This window comes from Augochlora pura, chromosome 9, assembly GCF_028453695.1.
Source record: "Augochlora pura isolate Apur16 chromosome 9, APUR_v2.2.1, whole genome shotgun sequence".
Classification (NCBI taxonomy): Eukaryota; Metazoa; Arthropoda; class Insecta; order Hymenoptera; family Halictidae; genus Augochlora; species Augochlora pura.
In genome coordinates this window covers 5,428,096-5,446,481 of record NC_135780.1, presented here as the reverse complement: position 1 = coordinate 5,446,481, position 18,386 = coordinate 5,428,096, and the positions used below count along the sequence as shown (strand labels likewise).

Below are 18,386 nucleotides of genomic sequence, written 5' to 3'. Positions count from 1 at the left end.
CCTACCTTACCGCGCCGTCTTTTAATGTTCGCTCGTTTCTTTAGTAACTCTTTTTTGCATTAAATTTTTATTATTACTTTACATAGGAACGTTTAAGTCAGCCCACCCCGACGCGTTAGCCTGGCGTCGCCGTCAAGGGATGATCATCATCGTCATCATCATCTTCGTCGTCATTATCTTCATCATCAATATCATCAATCGTCATTTTCATCTTCATTTTCTTTCTTTCCTTCATCATCGTTATCATTATCATCATCATGATCATATTATCATCATCGCTATCAACATCACCATAATCATTATCGTCGTCGTCCTCGTCATCGTCTTTATCGTCTTCGTCATCGTTCTCGTCTCATCAATATCATTATCATCACTCTTCTCCCCATCATCGTCAATCGTAATCATCATTATCCTCCTCCTCTTGCTTTTCTTTCTTCATCAACAGCATCGTAATAATCATCATCATCGTAATCATAATAATCATCATCATCGTAATCATAATAATCATCATCATCGTAATCATAATCATCATCATAATCATAATCATCATCGTCCTCACCCTGTCGTCTTCGTTCTGTCCACAGTAAAGCACGTTCAGCCCGAGTCCGTGTCCGTCTTCCGCGGCGAAGCGAAACAGCATACTTTTCACGGATAATACAATACCGTCCCCTCGCATCATCGGTTTCATCGACGATCCGCTCAGATAAATCTCTCCCCTCGGTTCTCGCGTACATCGTTCGTAACCCCCCCCCCAAAAACCCAGTCCCAAACATTTTTACCATCAATCTCGTAAATTCTCTCAATCGAAGGAACTTTGGTGTGTAACACGCGTTTGCTCGGTGGCACGCCGTTCTTTTTTTTGTTTGCAGTCGTCCGACAATTGAAGAAACAATCGGTAATAGAACCACCGGCGGGTTGCGCGCGACAGTGGCGGCGCGCAACGCGAATGAAAAAAAAAAAAAGAAAAAGAAAAGCGAAAAGTCAAAGAGGGGGGTTACGCATGCGGTCATCTTTTTTCGAGTAATTGGTCCACCGTCCGCGCGCGAGTACCCCGGGGGGGACTAGTGTATCGACGAAGATTCCCTGGCGTGCCCGGATGCGGAAGAAAAAGCCTCTCACCGACAATTGTATCATGCCCTACGTTGGAACCCTCTCCCCCTCCCCATCCCTCCCCCTTCTCCCCCCTCCCCGTTATCTTAGTCAGTTAGGAACGTTGTTTCCGAGTTTATCGAGTAATAAATCCCTCGCGGAGCACCCATCGAACACTTTCTCTCTCTCTCTCGCTCACGGCCCTGTGGGTACACAGGCCTGGTGTCTCTCGGCCGGTCGGTCTGTTTCGTTGCCGACCGCGGGTCCAGCGAGACACACGAGGGCCGATCCGCGCGGTTTCCGGAGGGGCTGCGAGACGCGCGTGTCGCATCCCCGAGGACCCGGGTAACACACATACCGCATATCCCATCCGCGCTCGTCCCGGGCGAAAGCTTCAACCCCCCGGAGAAGCGTTTCGCGCGTTCGTCGGAGCAGTCCGCGCTCGCGCGAGCACTTTTTTAACGGGCCCCGGCCAGTGCGGCCACCTCCTGCACCAGTTTCTGTCTCTTCACGTCGGGAGCGTTGTTGTTGTCCGGGTTCGTTCTCTCGTTGGCCTGCGATTGGCTGCCGGTCGTGCTTTCCGCGGCCGCGCGGGCCGCCAGCAAGGTGATTTGGTTCACGACGTCCTCCATCTCGTCCGTCAGCGGGTGCACCTCTTCGCCGCACTGCGCGCCGATGTTGCCGAATTGTTGCTGCTGCTGCTGTTGTTGTTGCTGCTGTCGCTCCTGGCTGGCTTCCAATCGGGCCCGGTGCTGCAGCGTCTCGGCGTGACGCCGCCATTCGGTCACGGTGGCGTAGGTGCGCGTCGGCGTGTTACCGTCGCACAAGGAACAGCTGTAGCGCGACTGAACCAAGCGGAGCGCGCCCCGACGCTGCTGGTTGCCGAGATAACAGGAACGCTGGTGCGTCAGCAGCGTCGACTCTTGCGGATAAGCGCGGCCGCAACGGCGACACACCAGACACAACTCGGTCTCCACCTCGCGGCAATGCGGCGGCGGGTCGGTCTCGTCGGAGCCGCACGGCGGCGTCGGCAGCCGCACCGTCTCCAGCCCGGGATGGTTCGGGTCCTGCTGCAGGAACGCCTGCATCAACGAGCGGGGCACCTGGACCTGCGTGCCGCCCTCCACGTGCAACGACATTAGACCGCTACCGTGCATCATGCCGCTTAAACCTGGAGCCGCTACTGAAACCAAACAACGGATCGATGTCGTTAGCAAAGCTCGTGTCTTTCCTTTTTTTATTATGGGGAAGGGTAGCCTTCTTTGGGCTAGCATCTAGGTTGAACCGTCGCGAGTCTTTAGAAAAATAAGTGCTTGCAATATGTTGACATTAACCATGCAGAAAGCTAACAATCATTGCAACGTGTCGCTTTACTTGGCTAGACCAACGATTTTTCTACAAAATTGCTTGTTATAAACAATTTTGAAGAGTGAAAAATAATGCAAGAATATTCTCAGATTCTTTGAACATTTTTACTGTTTTCCAGTCGATCCACTAATTTTTATCATCAACGCATAAAATCTGTAACAATTGCATGATCGAATTTTCTTAGATTGCTTACAATTTTCATATTAATACGTGTTCGAACGAACGAATGTATTTGTTAATTTTTGATGTGCTGTCTTCACAATAAGACACAATTTGGCATTGTTACACAAGGAGGTGTCTTAACAATGCCAAAATAAAAGCTTGTTGCAGAGGAAAGTCGGTGTGAAAATTTGCCGGAGTCGCGTATTCTGTAAAAGTAGAATCAGCGAGTCTTGATCAGACGCGCCAGACGATCTCTACTTAAAATCGCGCGCATATTCGCCGAATTTTCAAACTCGTTTCTCTCGAATAGAGAACGTTATTGTTTATCAATCTTTCAACTGATTGTACCACGATTTTTATAAATGCTCTGCGTAGATCCCTGAAGAAAAACAATTCCAATGCTACTTGTAGTATTAATCTATTAATTAATATTAATAGTATTAAGCAGACAGACAAATTTTCACACAATTTTAATTTTATCGGCAGCTTAATATTAAAATTTTACCGGCAGCTTAATTTTAATTCGATCAACCCTTTCCCCGTTTCGGCCTCGTCTTTCCGCGCCGGGAAAGTATACGGCGCACGGGTTTTTATACGAACCGATCCCCCCGCGAGCGAAGAGGTTTTCGTGGAATAGTTCGAGATCGGTGCGATTAAACGCTTGTTAACGGTACGGCCGGTGTTCGATGTCAATTAAGCAGGTTGACAGGTTTACGCAGTGACGCGCAGGGGTATACCAGCGTATATCGTGTATCGGGCGAGAGGAGTCGTTACGAGGCAGGAAGTGTTAATGATACCCGTGTTCATTCGCTGGACGCTCGTCTGTAATTATCAAGCTTCGTAGGTCGTGATCGGCTCGATCCGGATCCGAGCGTGTTGGATCGGTTAGAATATTATCATCGACGCTTAACTATCGATGCCCTCTCTAGTCGCGGAATGGCGCTGCGATTTATGGGCCGACCGCAAATTTTATCGCGAAAATAGATGGATAAAACGTGGATGAAGACGTACGCGAGCGGCGTTTAAAAATACTACGGTTGCTTTCGAATGTAATAACATCGTTAAAAGACGAAACACGCTTCTGTCTGTTTCGCCGATGAAAATTGTTATATAATTCACAAAATAATGTTGGCATTATTAAATACCCTTCTGTTAAAAGCTCGACAGTAAATTATATAATACTTGGTACTACATTAAATAATATCAAAATAGTAATAAGTCGAAATAGCAATTTTCGATCTAAGCTTAAAATCGCTTCGAGAGCAAAGGGTTAATTCCATGGCTACTGCCTCGAAACATACGCGAGTATTTTTGCTCTCGCGAGAACTCTATAGCATCGACAACATAGACGATAAAATCGCTTTCGCGGGTGTCGTCGATCAATTTGTTCTAGCGCTGCCGACGGTAATGAGAACCCCTGGACACTCGTGTAACGTTGTTTGACCAACGCTTCTTTCTGGTACCTCGCGGCTGTCTGGATTACGGTTCGCCACGATCGTAAGAGCAAATAATCCGTGTTTTTATGCCCCGAGATGGACGGAATCGTTTTTTTCCGCGACGCGGGACGAAGGTAAAAGCGAGAACGTCGCGAGGAACGAAAGAAAGGATGAAAAAAGAGGAATACCGGCGTGTATGAATCGAGGTATGTATTCGCGGAGTCGGCGCGAGCCTAGGCACCCGGGTCTCGATCTTTTATAGGTCGTAGAGCTTCGCGAAGAATGTTGTAAATTCATTATAAGGTGTCGCGGACTATTTCGACCGTGACGCGCGAACCAATGATTGTTGGTTCCTGTAATCGGCCGAGTTATAATCTATATACGGGCCGGTATAAATAGCGCGAAATCCGAACCCCGTGGCGGACGTACACCTCCCCTCCCGTAAAATAACTGAAATTCTACGCTAGATTGGAAGATATTGTTGCGACGTCGTTAGTCGATCGTAAGGCCGGGAGTGCCTCTTTCTGCGAAGGATAATCGTTCCCCTTTTGTAACGCGAACGCGGTCGTTTCAGGAACGATGGCGTTTGCTTTGAATATACTTTGTATTAGTATAATATACTTATACGTGTATAATGAAGAATTGGAATTAAAAACGTGTCCTATTTTATATAATTGAATAGAAACCTTAAATAAGGGTTTAGGTTATGTATAACAGTGGTCTTTGTTCGTAGTTTCTATTCAATTCTTATCTAGTGCGAAAATGCAAATAAATATGAAGTGAAATACGAAGTGGGATATATAATTCATCGAAAGTATATAACCACTAAATACCTGCATTGTCTGTCGAATATGGTATCGTATATTGCACTGTTATAATATCAATTTGATAAAAGTAAATGTCACGTGATATTATTTTATCGAAGCAGGCAACAAATTCCAACTCTTTTACCTTGCACTGTACGTTGAAATCAGATATTATTACAATGATTTATTCCAGTAACATTGTTACTTTCTTTAACTTCTTGCTAAATTAATTTACACAAAATAGAAATATCTGATAATATATATATTTTCTCAATTACGCGATAAAGTGAGAATTCTTCCCACAAAATTCAATGAAGCTTGTTAGCGAAATTTATTTAAACACGTCAAGTTCATTTTAGATATTATTTTAAATAAAATTCACCTATTTGTATATTTATACCTGATTATAATGTACAAACACACGAAAATTGGTGTGTCTATTATAATGAAAGTATTTCATTCTAATTCGCAAAATATAATAGCGTGTAAATTAATTTTAAAATCGAAGCAAATAATAAATTCGTCACCGACGTATGGTGGAGAGTGACAGTCAGAGTGTTAATCGAAGATTAAGATATCCGTCGCATCAGCGTCGCATCAGGTCGATGGTTGGACAAGGAGCGAAAAAGTTTCAGAGAAGAGACACGCGGCGCGTGTAGTTCGTGGTCGCCTAGTCGTCGAAAGGAAGTAAGGATCACTTGACGTTCTGTAGGACTGTCTTGTTTAATAGGGTTCTTCTGTCCAGCAAGGTCACCGTTCGGGCCCCGATGCAACCCCGAATCAAATAATATAATAAGGAAGGACCGTTAAGTAACGCGCAGTATCGCAGCTGCCCGATCCCGTGTGACACCCTTGAAACAATCGGCCCGACCGAAGAGAGGGTTATTACTCTTAATGAGCACTGGTTATTTCTTTGAGTGGCTCTGATTTGCCCTCCCTTCTGCCCAATCCCTCTCTCCCTCTCTCTCTCTCTCACTCTCTCTCTCTCTCACACTCCTGCCGTCGTTCCACGAGCTTCCACGTACACGATCAACATCGGTCGGTTATGGGCATTGTGTACGCGTATTGGCGCACGTGTGTTCAATTTATGCACGTAAAACACACGTCGAAGAGCGGCACACGCACTCGCACATCGATGGAAGCACTTTTACACGGGCATCGCTCTTGCCTCGTCTTCTTAGAGGGCAGAGGAGCTCATTTGCGTACGGATTGAGATAGTAGTGCTTCGGTACCACCTCGATGTGTGTTTTTGTTTAAATGTGTGACTACGTACGAGATTCTGATTGCCGGCCGCTCCCAAGTCCCAGAGGTTCTCAATATTGCTCGCAGGCGACCCCTACACGGCAATTCAAATCGGACACGCGAGCTAACGGGGCACGCTTCCCAGCATATAAAGCAAACCGAACGTCGCTCCGCTCTGTCGAGTGTACCGAACATCGATTAATTTCTGGCGAATCTCGAGCGGCGTGCGACGATGAATTTTTAGCAGCGCGTCGTGCGAGAAGGTAGAGAGAGAAAGAGATAGATAGAGAAAAAGAGAGAGAGAGAGGGAGCTCCGACGGTCGCGGCGTAGACATTTTATAGAACTGCATTTTAAGGTGTCGGCCAGGGTTTTATTAACAAGCCAGAATGTTAACGATCCGTTGGCCAACCGGGCCCCGCGTTGCAAGGGTTGAGAGGCACTGGCCCTAAGATAGCCGCGACACATGCTGGAAATTTGTTCGGCGGGAATTTACGAGCGAGTTTCCGTGTCAGACGCAATACCGTGGGCTCCGCGCGCTGGTAAGTAGGTATATGTCTGTATATCCTGACAGCTATAAACTCGCATTCGAAGGGCGTCGAACAAAATAATCGGGAATGTCGTTAGCGCCTTCAGGAATTTTAATGGATGTCCTGGAAGTGAGCGGGACGGGGCGAGGCGAGGTTTTGTCAAATTGATCTCCGGCTCGCTAAACCGTGCGCCGTCTAATCGAATCGCCAAACCACCGATTAGGTACATTGAATTTAAGATGATATGGTAAGCGATCCACACGATCAAGTTGGTTCACGAATGCGAAATTTCGTGGTGCATCGGGAGCAATTACCTCGTCGTTGATGCGTTCCGTGCCACGTGCACCACTGATGGTACACGCTTAAGATTCAATTCAATAAAATTAAAATTCAATTCAGTAAAATTAAAATTTAATTCAATAAAATTAAAATTTAATTCAGTAAAATTAAAATTTAATTCAGTAAAATTAAAATTCAATTAAAATTCAATTCGTTAAAAAGATATTTGACAACGAAGTTCGAAGAAATAATTTGCAGCAAAAGAATGGACCATGATAAAGTCAATTTCATAGCTATATTGACAGACAACAAATTCCAACGAAACAAGATATTATTGCATTCACAAAAATTAGAAAATTCACGTAAAAATAAAGTAAAATTGCGTAGAAACAAGAAAACTATTTCGAGCAAGTAATTAATATATAAAGTAATAAGAACGAATATTAATAAAGAATTGTAAGAATAGTTTATTCGATTGCAGAATTATTCGATTGCATTTTCGATTATAATTATTCGATTCATTCGAACGAGAATCCATTCGGACAATTATCACGGATAAATATTTATCGGAGCGTCCAGGTGTGTTACCAGAGAATCCGCGGCAAGAGTATCGCCGAACTGAAATAGCCGGACGACGGTGAAGGAGGATCGTTGATTTTCGTGCGATCCCGGCGATCGAGGTGAGAGATCGCGCGGAGAAGCGGGCCCGGGGATCGGGTAGAAATCAATGCCACGGCCAGGGGATCGATGCATCCGCGCATCTCTAACCGACGGGTACGCGAAGTATGCAACAACTGCGCGCATTCCGTGTGCAGCTCTCTAGTCGGTTTCTCACGTGGTGACCAACCGCCACACACCGACGTAGGAAAACACGTTGCGAACGTGGGCGTGCATTCCTGCCTTCGTATTATCTTCTCTTCACTCTCCTCCATTTTCCCTCCTTCGTTCTCTATCCGTGCGGGGCCCTCTCCCCTCCTCCGTTTCCGTCCCGGTTCTCCGTCTGCCCTCCCCACCCTTCTCTCGCTCTTTCCGCCGATCGCCTTTCTACGAGAGCGAGAGAAACCCTTTCCACCGTCTTTTCTCTTTTCTTTTCTTTTCTTTTTTTTTGGTACCGGCGTCGAGAGGCCCCGTTATCGTGGATACCACGGTCCAGAACGGCTGTTTCACACCTCCGCTCCCGCGAGAATTAGGAAATAAATTAGCGACCGGGCTAATTTCGTTATCTCGGCCGACGCGGGACCCTCCCGCTTGAGACGTCAAGGGACCGATGTCCCGAGTCCTCGAACTGCTTGCCCGGACACGGTTTCAACCGTGTCCCACCGACCAGGATCAATGGCTCTTCGCTCGTTCCACGGGCGTTTCTGTTTTTATCTCTCTCTCTCTCTCTCTCTCTCTCTCTTCTCTCTTTTCTTTTTTTTTTTCGCGCTCCTTCCTCTTCTTTCGCCCGGCGCGTATCTCTGGATCAGCGAATGGCACTTCGTTAGAAACGGTTCGGTCATGATTGGGGATGGCAATAGTCGGCCTCTCGTCCGCTGCTATCTTGTAAGAAGAAAGAAAAAAAAAAGATCGTCGCTCTCACCGACCGTCCACGATCACGACACGGCGCGCGAACCGTAAACCGCGATTTTTCAGACGCCGCGGAAGTTTCAATAAAACGCGGCTACGAACGCGTCGACACTGGACCGGCGACGATGTCATTTCCATGGACGTGTTTTTACGATTACTTATTCGGCGCATCTAATTGTTTGCGAGAGAGCGTCTCTCGTTCTAGGAACATTACTCGATCATTTATCGTGGACGTATCTTATAAATAAGCGAATCGATTCGGCCGATTTTTTGAAATTAATTATTTTATGCAGCACCGACTGTAGCACTTCGAGAAATGTCTACAGAATTTTAAGCATGTATCTTTGTTCTAACAATATTTTTATATTTTTCGTATTAATGAATATTTATTAATGAATTATATTTACAAATAATATTTATTAACATTTGAATTAATATAAATGATACCTTGTACAGAAGAAGCACTGATTTAATAAAAAATAACCCCCTCACTTAAGCAGACTTTAAATCTTTTAAGGCTTGTAGATTGATCACTTAATTTTTTCAGGAATTAAGCGAAATTTATAAAATAGAAATTATTAAAAATTAGAATTAAGAAAGATTCGATTTAAATTATTTTTCCTAACCAACCATCGATTCCAAACCATATTAAATTAATTCTGACCAGTTGAACGTTCGATCTAAGATATTTACCATAACCTATAAAAATCCCATTTCGCTCCCAACATTGTCGAACCGCCTTAAAATTCCTTTCCCGCGAACCGAACAATTTTATGGACATTTCGCACGGGAACCGCTTAAAAATATTTCTCCCAGGACAGATTCTAAAACAAGAACTTCGACCCAGTTCCACATATTTATTTCGAAAGTGTTTCGACATCTCCGCTGCCCTAAGTTCCGCCATGCATGGCCGTGCATTTTTCAGAGTAAAGTTCTAGCGGCGGCGAGAATAACGGTGGGAATGCACGAGCGAGTACAGCATAAACATTCGCTATAATCTCTTCGTCTCCTTAACCCTTTGACTACTGTTGGCGCCTATTGGCGTCCGACACATGTCGGCTTCCCGGTACCGTAGGCGCCAATAGGCGTCAAGATCAAATTTCCACCCTGTTTATTATTAAATTTGATTAATTATATATTATGCAATATTTATGTTATATATTGTAAAAAATCTTAATATTATTCTTCGCTTCAAGTAATATTGGTTTAATGTAACAGAATTCAATATTTTAAATATTTTAATATACTTCCTCAGAAATGCACGTCTAACGAAAAACTACGGCCGTGCCAAAGTCTGCCGTAGCCAAAGGGTTAATACAGTTATTAAATTTATAAAATCAAGAAACATTTCGCCCGGACCCGAGCGTCGAACTTACGGAATCGTAGCAATTAATAATGGGGGATGGTGTTAGAGGGAAATGGTAAAACTCGGACGATGTAATTTCATTAAGAGGGCATCGTGGATGGTCGGTAGCTTATGATAATCTGTATAAATAAAGGCCGTTTTTATTGGAAGAGGGAATACCTGGTTCAGGAGGCCACGAATAAATTCGTGGACGCTTATTTATGCGGCTAAACGGCCGACATTCATATTCGTGGTCCCAATTTCGGGTCGGGCCGTTCCGAGTCACCTGCCCACCCATTTGACGTCGATACCGGCCGGGGGGAACGACATTCGTTGTAAAGGGCTTCTCTCTCTCTCTCTCTCTCTTTCTCTCTCTGCACCTCCCTCAGGAAATGTTGGATGTCGAGGATCACGAGGAAGTCGTAATTTGTACGGGAACGAGGCAGCCGAGTGAATTGACGACGGCTTATCTCCCTGCCCGGCCACAAAATCGTTTCGTACGCGTATCGGACAAGATAACGGCGGCGGCGTATCGATAAATTCTGTTAATTAATTATTGACATGTCTCGAGGCTATTTTTGCGTTCGCCTGGCACGGCGAAGGCAGACAGGTCCCTTTCTCTCTCTCTCTCTCTCTCTCTCTCTCTCGAAGCTCTTCCCTTTTCTCTTCTTCCTTTTCTTTTTATCCGAGCTTTCCTCGAATAAAATCATGTCCGTCCCTCCGGTGGGCGGCTCGAATTATTTCGACGCGTTAATCTGTTTCCCGTGTAATCCATTTTCGGGCCGAGTCGCTCCTTTTCTCCCCCCGTTCGACGATATTTGTTTGTAACGCTTTAACACGTCGCGACAGACTTCGAAAACATTTTAATAATTAAATAAGATCGAATTAAAATTTCAAAGTAAAGTTGTACGATATTAATTGTTCAATATTCTTACGTTTTATGGATCTTAATCGATTTAGGAAGATGTTAACGCAACAGTTAATTTTTTTAGTCGAAGTGTTGCAATTTTTTATTCGAGTATGTTTTGACTTTTTGAAAATTATTTATTCACTTACAATATTTCAAAATAATTTTTGTAAATGTAATTATTTGCTATTGTAACGTATAACGTGATATTCAGAGAATTTATAGATCTTTTTGATGACATTTTTACCATATCTTTTAAGACGATACAATATTTGCAATGCGATGGATAGAATAAATATGACTACGTATTTAACTATAGTAATATCGGCAGCGAACGTGCTAAACGATATTGAAAATTTTCTAATTCGAGCCGATTTTGATTATTTGAGAAATAATTATTGTAAAAGCAATGCCAATTAAACGACCTTTCTGTTTTTTTTATTTTTAGGTACGCTTGTTGCCTTCGAAATTATGGACACGTTTACAGCCTCTCGCGCGCGGCGACATGCGTGACCCTGTTTCGTTTCTTCGGGATGACAATAGTGATAAAAGTTGTCTTCGTAAACGTCGCACCGGCTGGCAACGTATTAATAATAACAATCGCGTTTCAGCGAAATTGAATCTCGATGTTGAATATTGTTATATGGTAATTTTCAAGTAAAAGCGTTACCAGGGCAGGTGTTGTTTTTAACACCTGTGCATCGTTTGCTGGATTGAGAGGACACGGATAAGAAAAGAAACTTGAATTTGCTACTTCTTACGAGCGTTTAATAACCTATAAACGTATTAAGGTTAGGTTCGTTTTCGAATCTAATTATTTCCCGTATTCTGTCTTGCATGTAAATATTGTTTGTAAACTGTTTATAAGTTTATTAATTTCATTATCGTTTTAAGTACCACTGCTGTGAAATGGTGGCAATATTTAAATAATTTTATAATGTTAAGATAAGTAGTAAATTGCTGATTTTATTTATTATTATTGATTTCATTATTCATCTGTGAAAGAAATTCGAAACAATAAAAATGTCGAGAGAATGTCAGGATCGTTTATAAATTATTTTCAGCTATACGTATATTAGTTATTTAAAATCTCATTAATTCGACTTTCTAACGATTTAATATTTTAGTTGGCAATTTATTGTGCAGTGCAAAGGGTTAAGGCTATTGGAAACACAATTTATCTAATTTCTGTTTGCCACGATCGCGAATCGTTTGCTCTGCAGGATAGTCGATGAGAGATCAAAGAGTTCTCGTAGAAGATTCGAAGACAGGTATCGCGGCGATGATCACACGGGTACCGTGCGATCAGCCTAGACCGAGAGAGAACGATTTCTTCGGGCGATCCGCAGAAAGCTGGATCCCCGTATTGAGTCCGCATAACAAGAGGGGTGTTGCAGAAGCCAGAAGGTGGAGTTTGCTGTCAGGTACCTGATTCCTCGGGCCTGTAACGAAGAGGTATATAGAAAAGGTCTTCGACCGGTAGCCTAAGTCGAGAAGCAGTCCCTAAAGAGGCACCAGGGTCATTAGCGAACGGAACATTTATCCTTGTCCCTCGGCTCTCCTCTCTTTCTCTTGGTCGGGTGTTCGCACTTGATTTGCCGTCGGTATCAACGGGTGCCAGGCAGGAAGACCCGTATTATCGAGTCAATTGTCTCTCACCCTCCTCCCCCGGGTAGTTCAGCTGACTATAAAATCATTATCACCCGTCCACCACCGCCGCGCCACCACCACCGCCGCCGCCGTCGTCGTCGTCGTCACCAACCACCAACCTTTTCCCCTACTACCGTGGACGCGCGTCTCTCTCTCTCTCTCTCTCTCTCTCTCTCTCTCTTCTCGCTCGACGTTGAACGCTCGATTATCCCATTAATACGGGACGGGTCCGTGTGTCCATCCGTCCCGTCGGATCTTTAATTATTTAAATGCAGAGCAACACCGGAGCGTCGAAAGTCAGGGGCGGATCACGCGGACTCCCCACCTCGTTATATTTTTCACCTCTCTCCTCTGCCCTCTCGAATTCCATCGGGGCTCTGCCTTTCACGAATTCGACCGCGGCCGAAATTTCGTTGTTGTTTCCTCGCCGACGCTCCGATAATCATCCGTCGATCGTTTAATGCTCCTCCCTTTGAAAGTGACGCGAAAAAAGAGCGTGGCGTGTCTCGATGAAATTTTCGACGCCGAATCCGTTCGACGCGCGTACACCTCGCCTCACTCCTTCCACGAGGTTCCGAGTCTGATGGGGTCAAGTGCCGATGGCTATCGGTACTCCGCCGTCCGTCGATTGTCAGCGATAATTGTTTTTCTTAAGGTTCTTTCTTTTTTCTTTTTCTTCTTTTTTTGTACGCACGGTTTGCTCGAGCACACGGCATTTGATCAATCGGTTTCCCGTATCGGGGATCAAATCGGTAATTGTTCGGGTTACTGGCGCGCGACTGTTGCTAATGGACTACCATTAATTACCGGTCGTTAGGTTCTTTGGATACACTCGGCGCGGTCTTCACCGTGATGAATGTTCTATGTAATTTGCTAGGTTACGGGCGCATCTCTTTTGTGCTCTGTTTGCGATGGCATATTTAACGAGATTTAATTTTAACGGGGTCTCTACCGCGATCTCGGTCTCCACCGACGTGCTGTCAAATTTTCGCCAATTTAGGCGATCGGAAGTAATTCACGATTTTTATGTTTAAAGTATGGTTAAAGCGAGAAATATTATTAAAGCGAGAAATATTATTAAAGCGAGAAATATGATTAAAGTAAGAAATATGATTAAAGTAAAAAATATGATTAAAGTCAGAAATATTATTAAAGCAAGAAATATTATTAAAGTAAAATCTATAATTATAATGTAAAAACAAGATAATTATTAAATGTAAATTTAACTTTCTCATTTTAGACAGTGGTCAAAGGGTTAAACTATAATCGCTCAAAGATTCTTATTCTTATTCAGTTCGCTTTTACTTAATTCGTTCGGAAAGCAATTCTGATCATCCAAGACATTGAAAATCACTTTTAAATACGTGTAAACAAATCAGTTACATTATATTACATATCTGTTATTACGTAACAAATATATTACATTTGACACTCGACGATGTGCATAGAATATTCTAGCATTGCTTAAAAAATAAAAAGGGCGCGCGATGTTTCAAATATTATTGAAAAAAACAATCCTGAAAACAGGGAGATTTATAAATAAGACATTTTACCTTGATAAGATAATGTTATTAAATCATAATCACAACCACGGCATAAGTAGAGAATAAAAAATAAAATCACTTTCCAGTGAAATCCGGTAATCGATAGAAAATGGCAAAAATTCGATTTTTTAATGTCAAAGTAATGTTGTAAAAGCGATTGCAGTTGTTTGGTTGCGTGTGGTCATTAAAAAGAATAATTCGTTGTTACGACGTTGCCCGACGCAAAGCATGACTTTGCATTAAGATATAAATGCGGATGTTAGGATCGATACATATTAAAATAAGGTTAACCATGATATATCGTTGACTGTTATGACCGTGTGCATGCGATTATAACCATAAAGGACGTGGACTCGTAACCATCGTTAAGCGACAATTTAATGAGCGAGGCGTGCCGGACGTGGGAAGTCGTCTATCGTGCGGTAATTATTGTGTTGTAATAGGGATTGAAGATAGGAGTGGACACTGTCATGTGATCATGGTGTAGTGGACCGCTTCAACGGTTCGCTCTTGTTTCGCGCGACTCAGATTTTATAAATTCGCAACGGTAGCCGATTACATTTATCATACGTTATAATGGGAAGGAAGAAAAAAGAATCATCCTCTCTCAATTAATAATTGGCCGCGAATTAATTTTCATTATCACAGACGTTGCTTTGCAGCGATCGCGATATCTATAGCAAAATTTCTTCGCGATCAAACTCAAATTAAAATTTCCTCCTTCAATAATTTCAGTTTACTTGTGTTTAAAATTGCTTTCATTATTAGTCCACTGAATATTTCAGACAATTTCTATTGGTTTAAAAGTCTTCCTCTCAGGCAGACTATTTTATTCTCACAAATAAATGGTGTAGTACATTTTAATTAAACGAAGACAAATTCGATTCGTAAACTTTTGCCTGAAAATCTATGGGTAAAATTTAGTTGTAATAAATTCGTTACAGAAATGTATAACTACTGTATAACAAGACAATTTGGTAACAAATAACGTATTATTTTCTTTTAATAAAATTTCTCAGCCAGGAGGAAAATTACGTATATTTATATTAATGAAAAATTTCAAAGATTAGGAGCTAAACAAATCCTTTACATTTCTGGTAAAATACACCACACGAGGAAGATATTTTCCACGTAAACGAGCAGTTACAATAACAGATGCTCGATTTGTTTGATCGAAGTGTTTTTTCTAAAAGCAGACGCTCGAACAATTTAATCAATATTTTTCTATTTTCTCTACCGTAACGCGAGAGAAGCGAAATTCGACGAAAGCGTCGCGTCAGTCGGCAATTAACGTGGGCAAAGTAAAATGTTGACACTCGGCTGGCGCGACGGGAAGAAGTCACGGCACGAAGAGGGCACGGACGGCCTCCGACGAAGGATTACAAAGAGACACGATAAGGAGACACCCTTTTTTTTGCGACATTCCGTTTACCATTCCACGGAGGTCGATTCTTTAATAGACGCCACGTCGGCGGATTAGGTCTCGTTAAGATATCGCGTAGTCGTTAAAAATAATTGTCAGTTGGATAATTAAGGGGTGGTGGAGCCAGCCCCCTCCTCTCTCTCTCTCTCTCTCTCTCTCTCTCGAGGAAATATCGTCTTGACTCGAGGAGAGGAAAACGGTTTTCACCGTCCGCTTCTTGAACCTAACTCCCGAACCTCTTATATTTGCCTTCGCCCAGCCCTCGCTTTTTTATTCCGCCTTTACGCACAGCCGATCTCCTTCTCGTCAATCTGCTTATGCTCCTCCTTGAACAGCCCTTTATCCGCGGTCCGTATTTTGTTAGCACATCGTTAGGAAGCACCCAAAGGGGGTGCGCTATCCTCTTTTTCTCTTTCTGTTCTCGCTTCTTTTTTCTTCTTCTTCTTTTTCTTTTTTATATAGTGCGAGAGAGAATGCTCGCGGCTCGTTACAAGCAACGGGCACGCTTCGCTTGTTACGCGGATCAAACGCGCGTAGAATGGAATTTTTTTTCGGCCGAGGAAAACTCGAATTTTTTCGTCCGCGACTCTTTAGCATAATGGAGATCGATCGTCTACCGAGACCGATTCTTATAAAAATTATCTTGGAACGAAATAGAATAATTTTAATCGTGCCTCAGAGTCACCATTCGAGTGTAAAGGGTTAAAGAAACAACAATTTGGATAGAGTGTTAAACAACTTCAAAATACAAGCATGAAACGTAAAGCTTGTCAATGAAACGATGAGATTCCTGAAATACACTTTAATTAACCCTTTCGGTACGAGCACTCTGTCCGCCATGACACTCTCGCTGTACGAGGCCCCGCGCCGAAAATTGCCGCCGCACATGATGAGTCCTCCTTTGTAAGAAAATATTTCCTAAGCGTTAAAGAAAAACTGTGCTTATTTTTGACATTTTTGAACAAAAGTGTTGCTTGTAACTTAAGAGATATTCAGAGGTACTTATATCAAATATTAAGATTTATTTATATAAAATTCTGTTATTTATACCGGTCGTCGCACGTGTGCCGGATATATCCGGCGCTCGTCCACAGCGGTCGTCGCGTGAACGCCGGATATATCCGGCACTCGTACCGAAAGGGTTAATACTGTAATCCAGAATGAAAGGAACTGAATTTCTTAAGTAAAAGTAAATTGATTTTTTATTAATCGTTAAGATCGATTCGAATAGTTTATCTTTTCCAGAAGCGGGATCATAAGAAGCTTGTCACTGATTCCAACGAGATTCCTGATAGAAAGAAAGCCGGGTTTCAACGTTCGGGGTGGAGTTCGCCGTTTCGCGTAAACCCTTTGCGCGAAGGGACGACTGTCGGCGCACCATTGTAAATATTAATGCGGCCGGTCCGGCGGCGGGCGAGGGGAGGAAGAAAATATTTGAATAATAATTATACGAAGCCACCCTCGGCCCCTTGTTACGCCTTCGTATAATAAAAAGGTTCGCGTCGAAGGCGGCCGCGAAGACGGGGTCGCCGCCACGAGAATTTTCTAATTAGGAGGATTCTCGTCGAGCCGACCCCGCAAACAATGCTCGAAGCTTCCTTCTCTTCCCGGTGGAAAAACCACTCGAAGCCCGGCAAGGAGAAAGATTTTAATATCGTACTCGCTACCGTCGTTTATTATCGCTCCCTTATTATCGTTCCGAAGAAAACCAAACCGTGGCCAAAAATTTTCTTTCGATCTTGTTAACCCTTTGGCTACGGCAGACTTCGGCGCGGCCGTAGTTTTTCGTTGGACATGCATTTCCGAGGAAGTATATTAAAATATTCAAAGTATTGAATTCGATTACATTAAACTAATATTACTTGAGGTGGACAATAATTTCAAGCTTTTTTTACAATATATAACATAAATATTTATTTCAAATCATGTTCCCCCGGGCTTACAAGGAAGACCCGGGGAACCATCCCCCATTATTAATTGCTACAATTCCGTAAGTTCGACGCTCGGGTTCAGGCGAAATGTTTCTTGATTTTATAAATTTAATAACTGTATTAACCCTTTGGCTACGGCAGACTTTGGCACGGCCGTAGTTTTTCGTTAGACATGCATTTCTGAGGAAGTATATTAAAATATTTAAAATATTGAATTCTGTTACATTAAACCAATATTACTTGAAGTGAAGAATAATATTAAGATTTTTTACAATATATATAACAAATATTACACAATATATAATTAATCAAATTTGATAATAAACAGGGGCGAAGTTCGATCTTGACGCCTATTGGCGTCTACAGTACCGGGAAGCCAATATGTTTCGGACGCCAATAGGCGCCAACGGTAGTCAAAGGGTTAATTTACGATTAGAAACGAGGAAGAAAACGATCGGCCGATTTAACGACGATTATTCCACGGGCGGCTGTTGCTCCCCGGGTTTCGTTTTCTTTTCGTTTTCTTTTCGTTTTCTTTTCGTTTCGTCGCGCAGGTGAATTTTAATTATCGCGCGCGATAAGGAAGTCCCATCGAACTCGTCGGGCGAGTAATCGATACGCGGACGCTAATTATCCGGGCCCCGCCGTGAAAACAAAAGCAACGCGGTAGCGCCGCGATCAATGCGAGGCGAGTTGCAAATCCGCGGTGTGTCTTCCTTTTTTTCGCTTATCGTTTCGCGGCCGCACAAGGTTGCATATCCACATGCATGCGTCTACCTCGTTCATATTCTGTTTATGACGTTTCCCCTTTTGCTTTTAATTACGGAAATGCTAATGCGGTCGCTGCTCGAGCGGGACACGGAACATTGCAAGTTATTCGCCTTCGATTAAAATAATTCGAAATATTTATTTATCGCGTCTCTTAGAATTGTTCGTAGATATTGCGCGATTATTTATTATTTCTTATCACGGTCGTCTGTAAATTGTGTTAATATTATACGTGCAATTAAAAGACGCGATGAATTAAATTACGTCTTTGTAGCGAAAGGGTAAATTAACCGCGGCAATAAAAGACGTTTACTAACTAGCGTGATACAGTTCATTTCTCAG

The 18,386-nt window shown here is 43.0% G+C and overlaps 1 protein-coding gene across 1 annotated transcript in view; it reads right to left on the bottom strand.

Moving 5' to 3' along the window:
• Positions 1 to 1,192: 1,192 nt before the first annotated feature.
• Positions 1,193 to 18,386, bottom strand: part of Zfh2 (Zn finger homeodomain 2) — a 32,817-nt gene continuing 15,623 nt past the window's right edge. Inside the window, exon 2 of the mRNA XM_078190380.1 lies at positions 1,193 to 2,272. Within this exon, the coding sequence (XP_078046506.1) occupies positions 1,548 to 2,249 (702 nt within the window). The 5' untranslated portion in view covers positions 2,250 to 2,272 and the 3' untranslated portion in view covers positions 1,193 to 1,547. The remainder of the gene's footprint in view (positions 2,273 to 18,386) is intronic.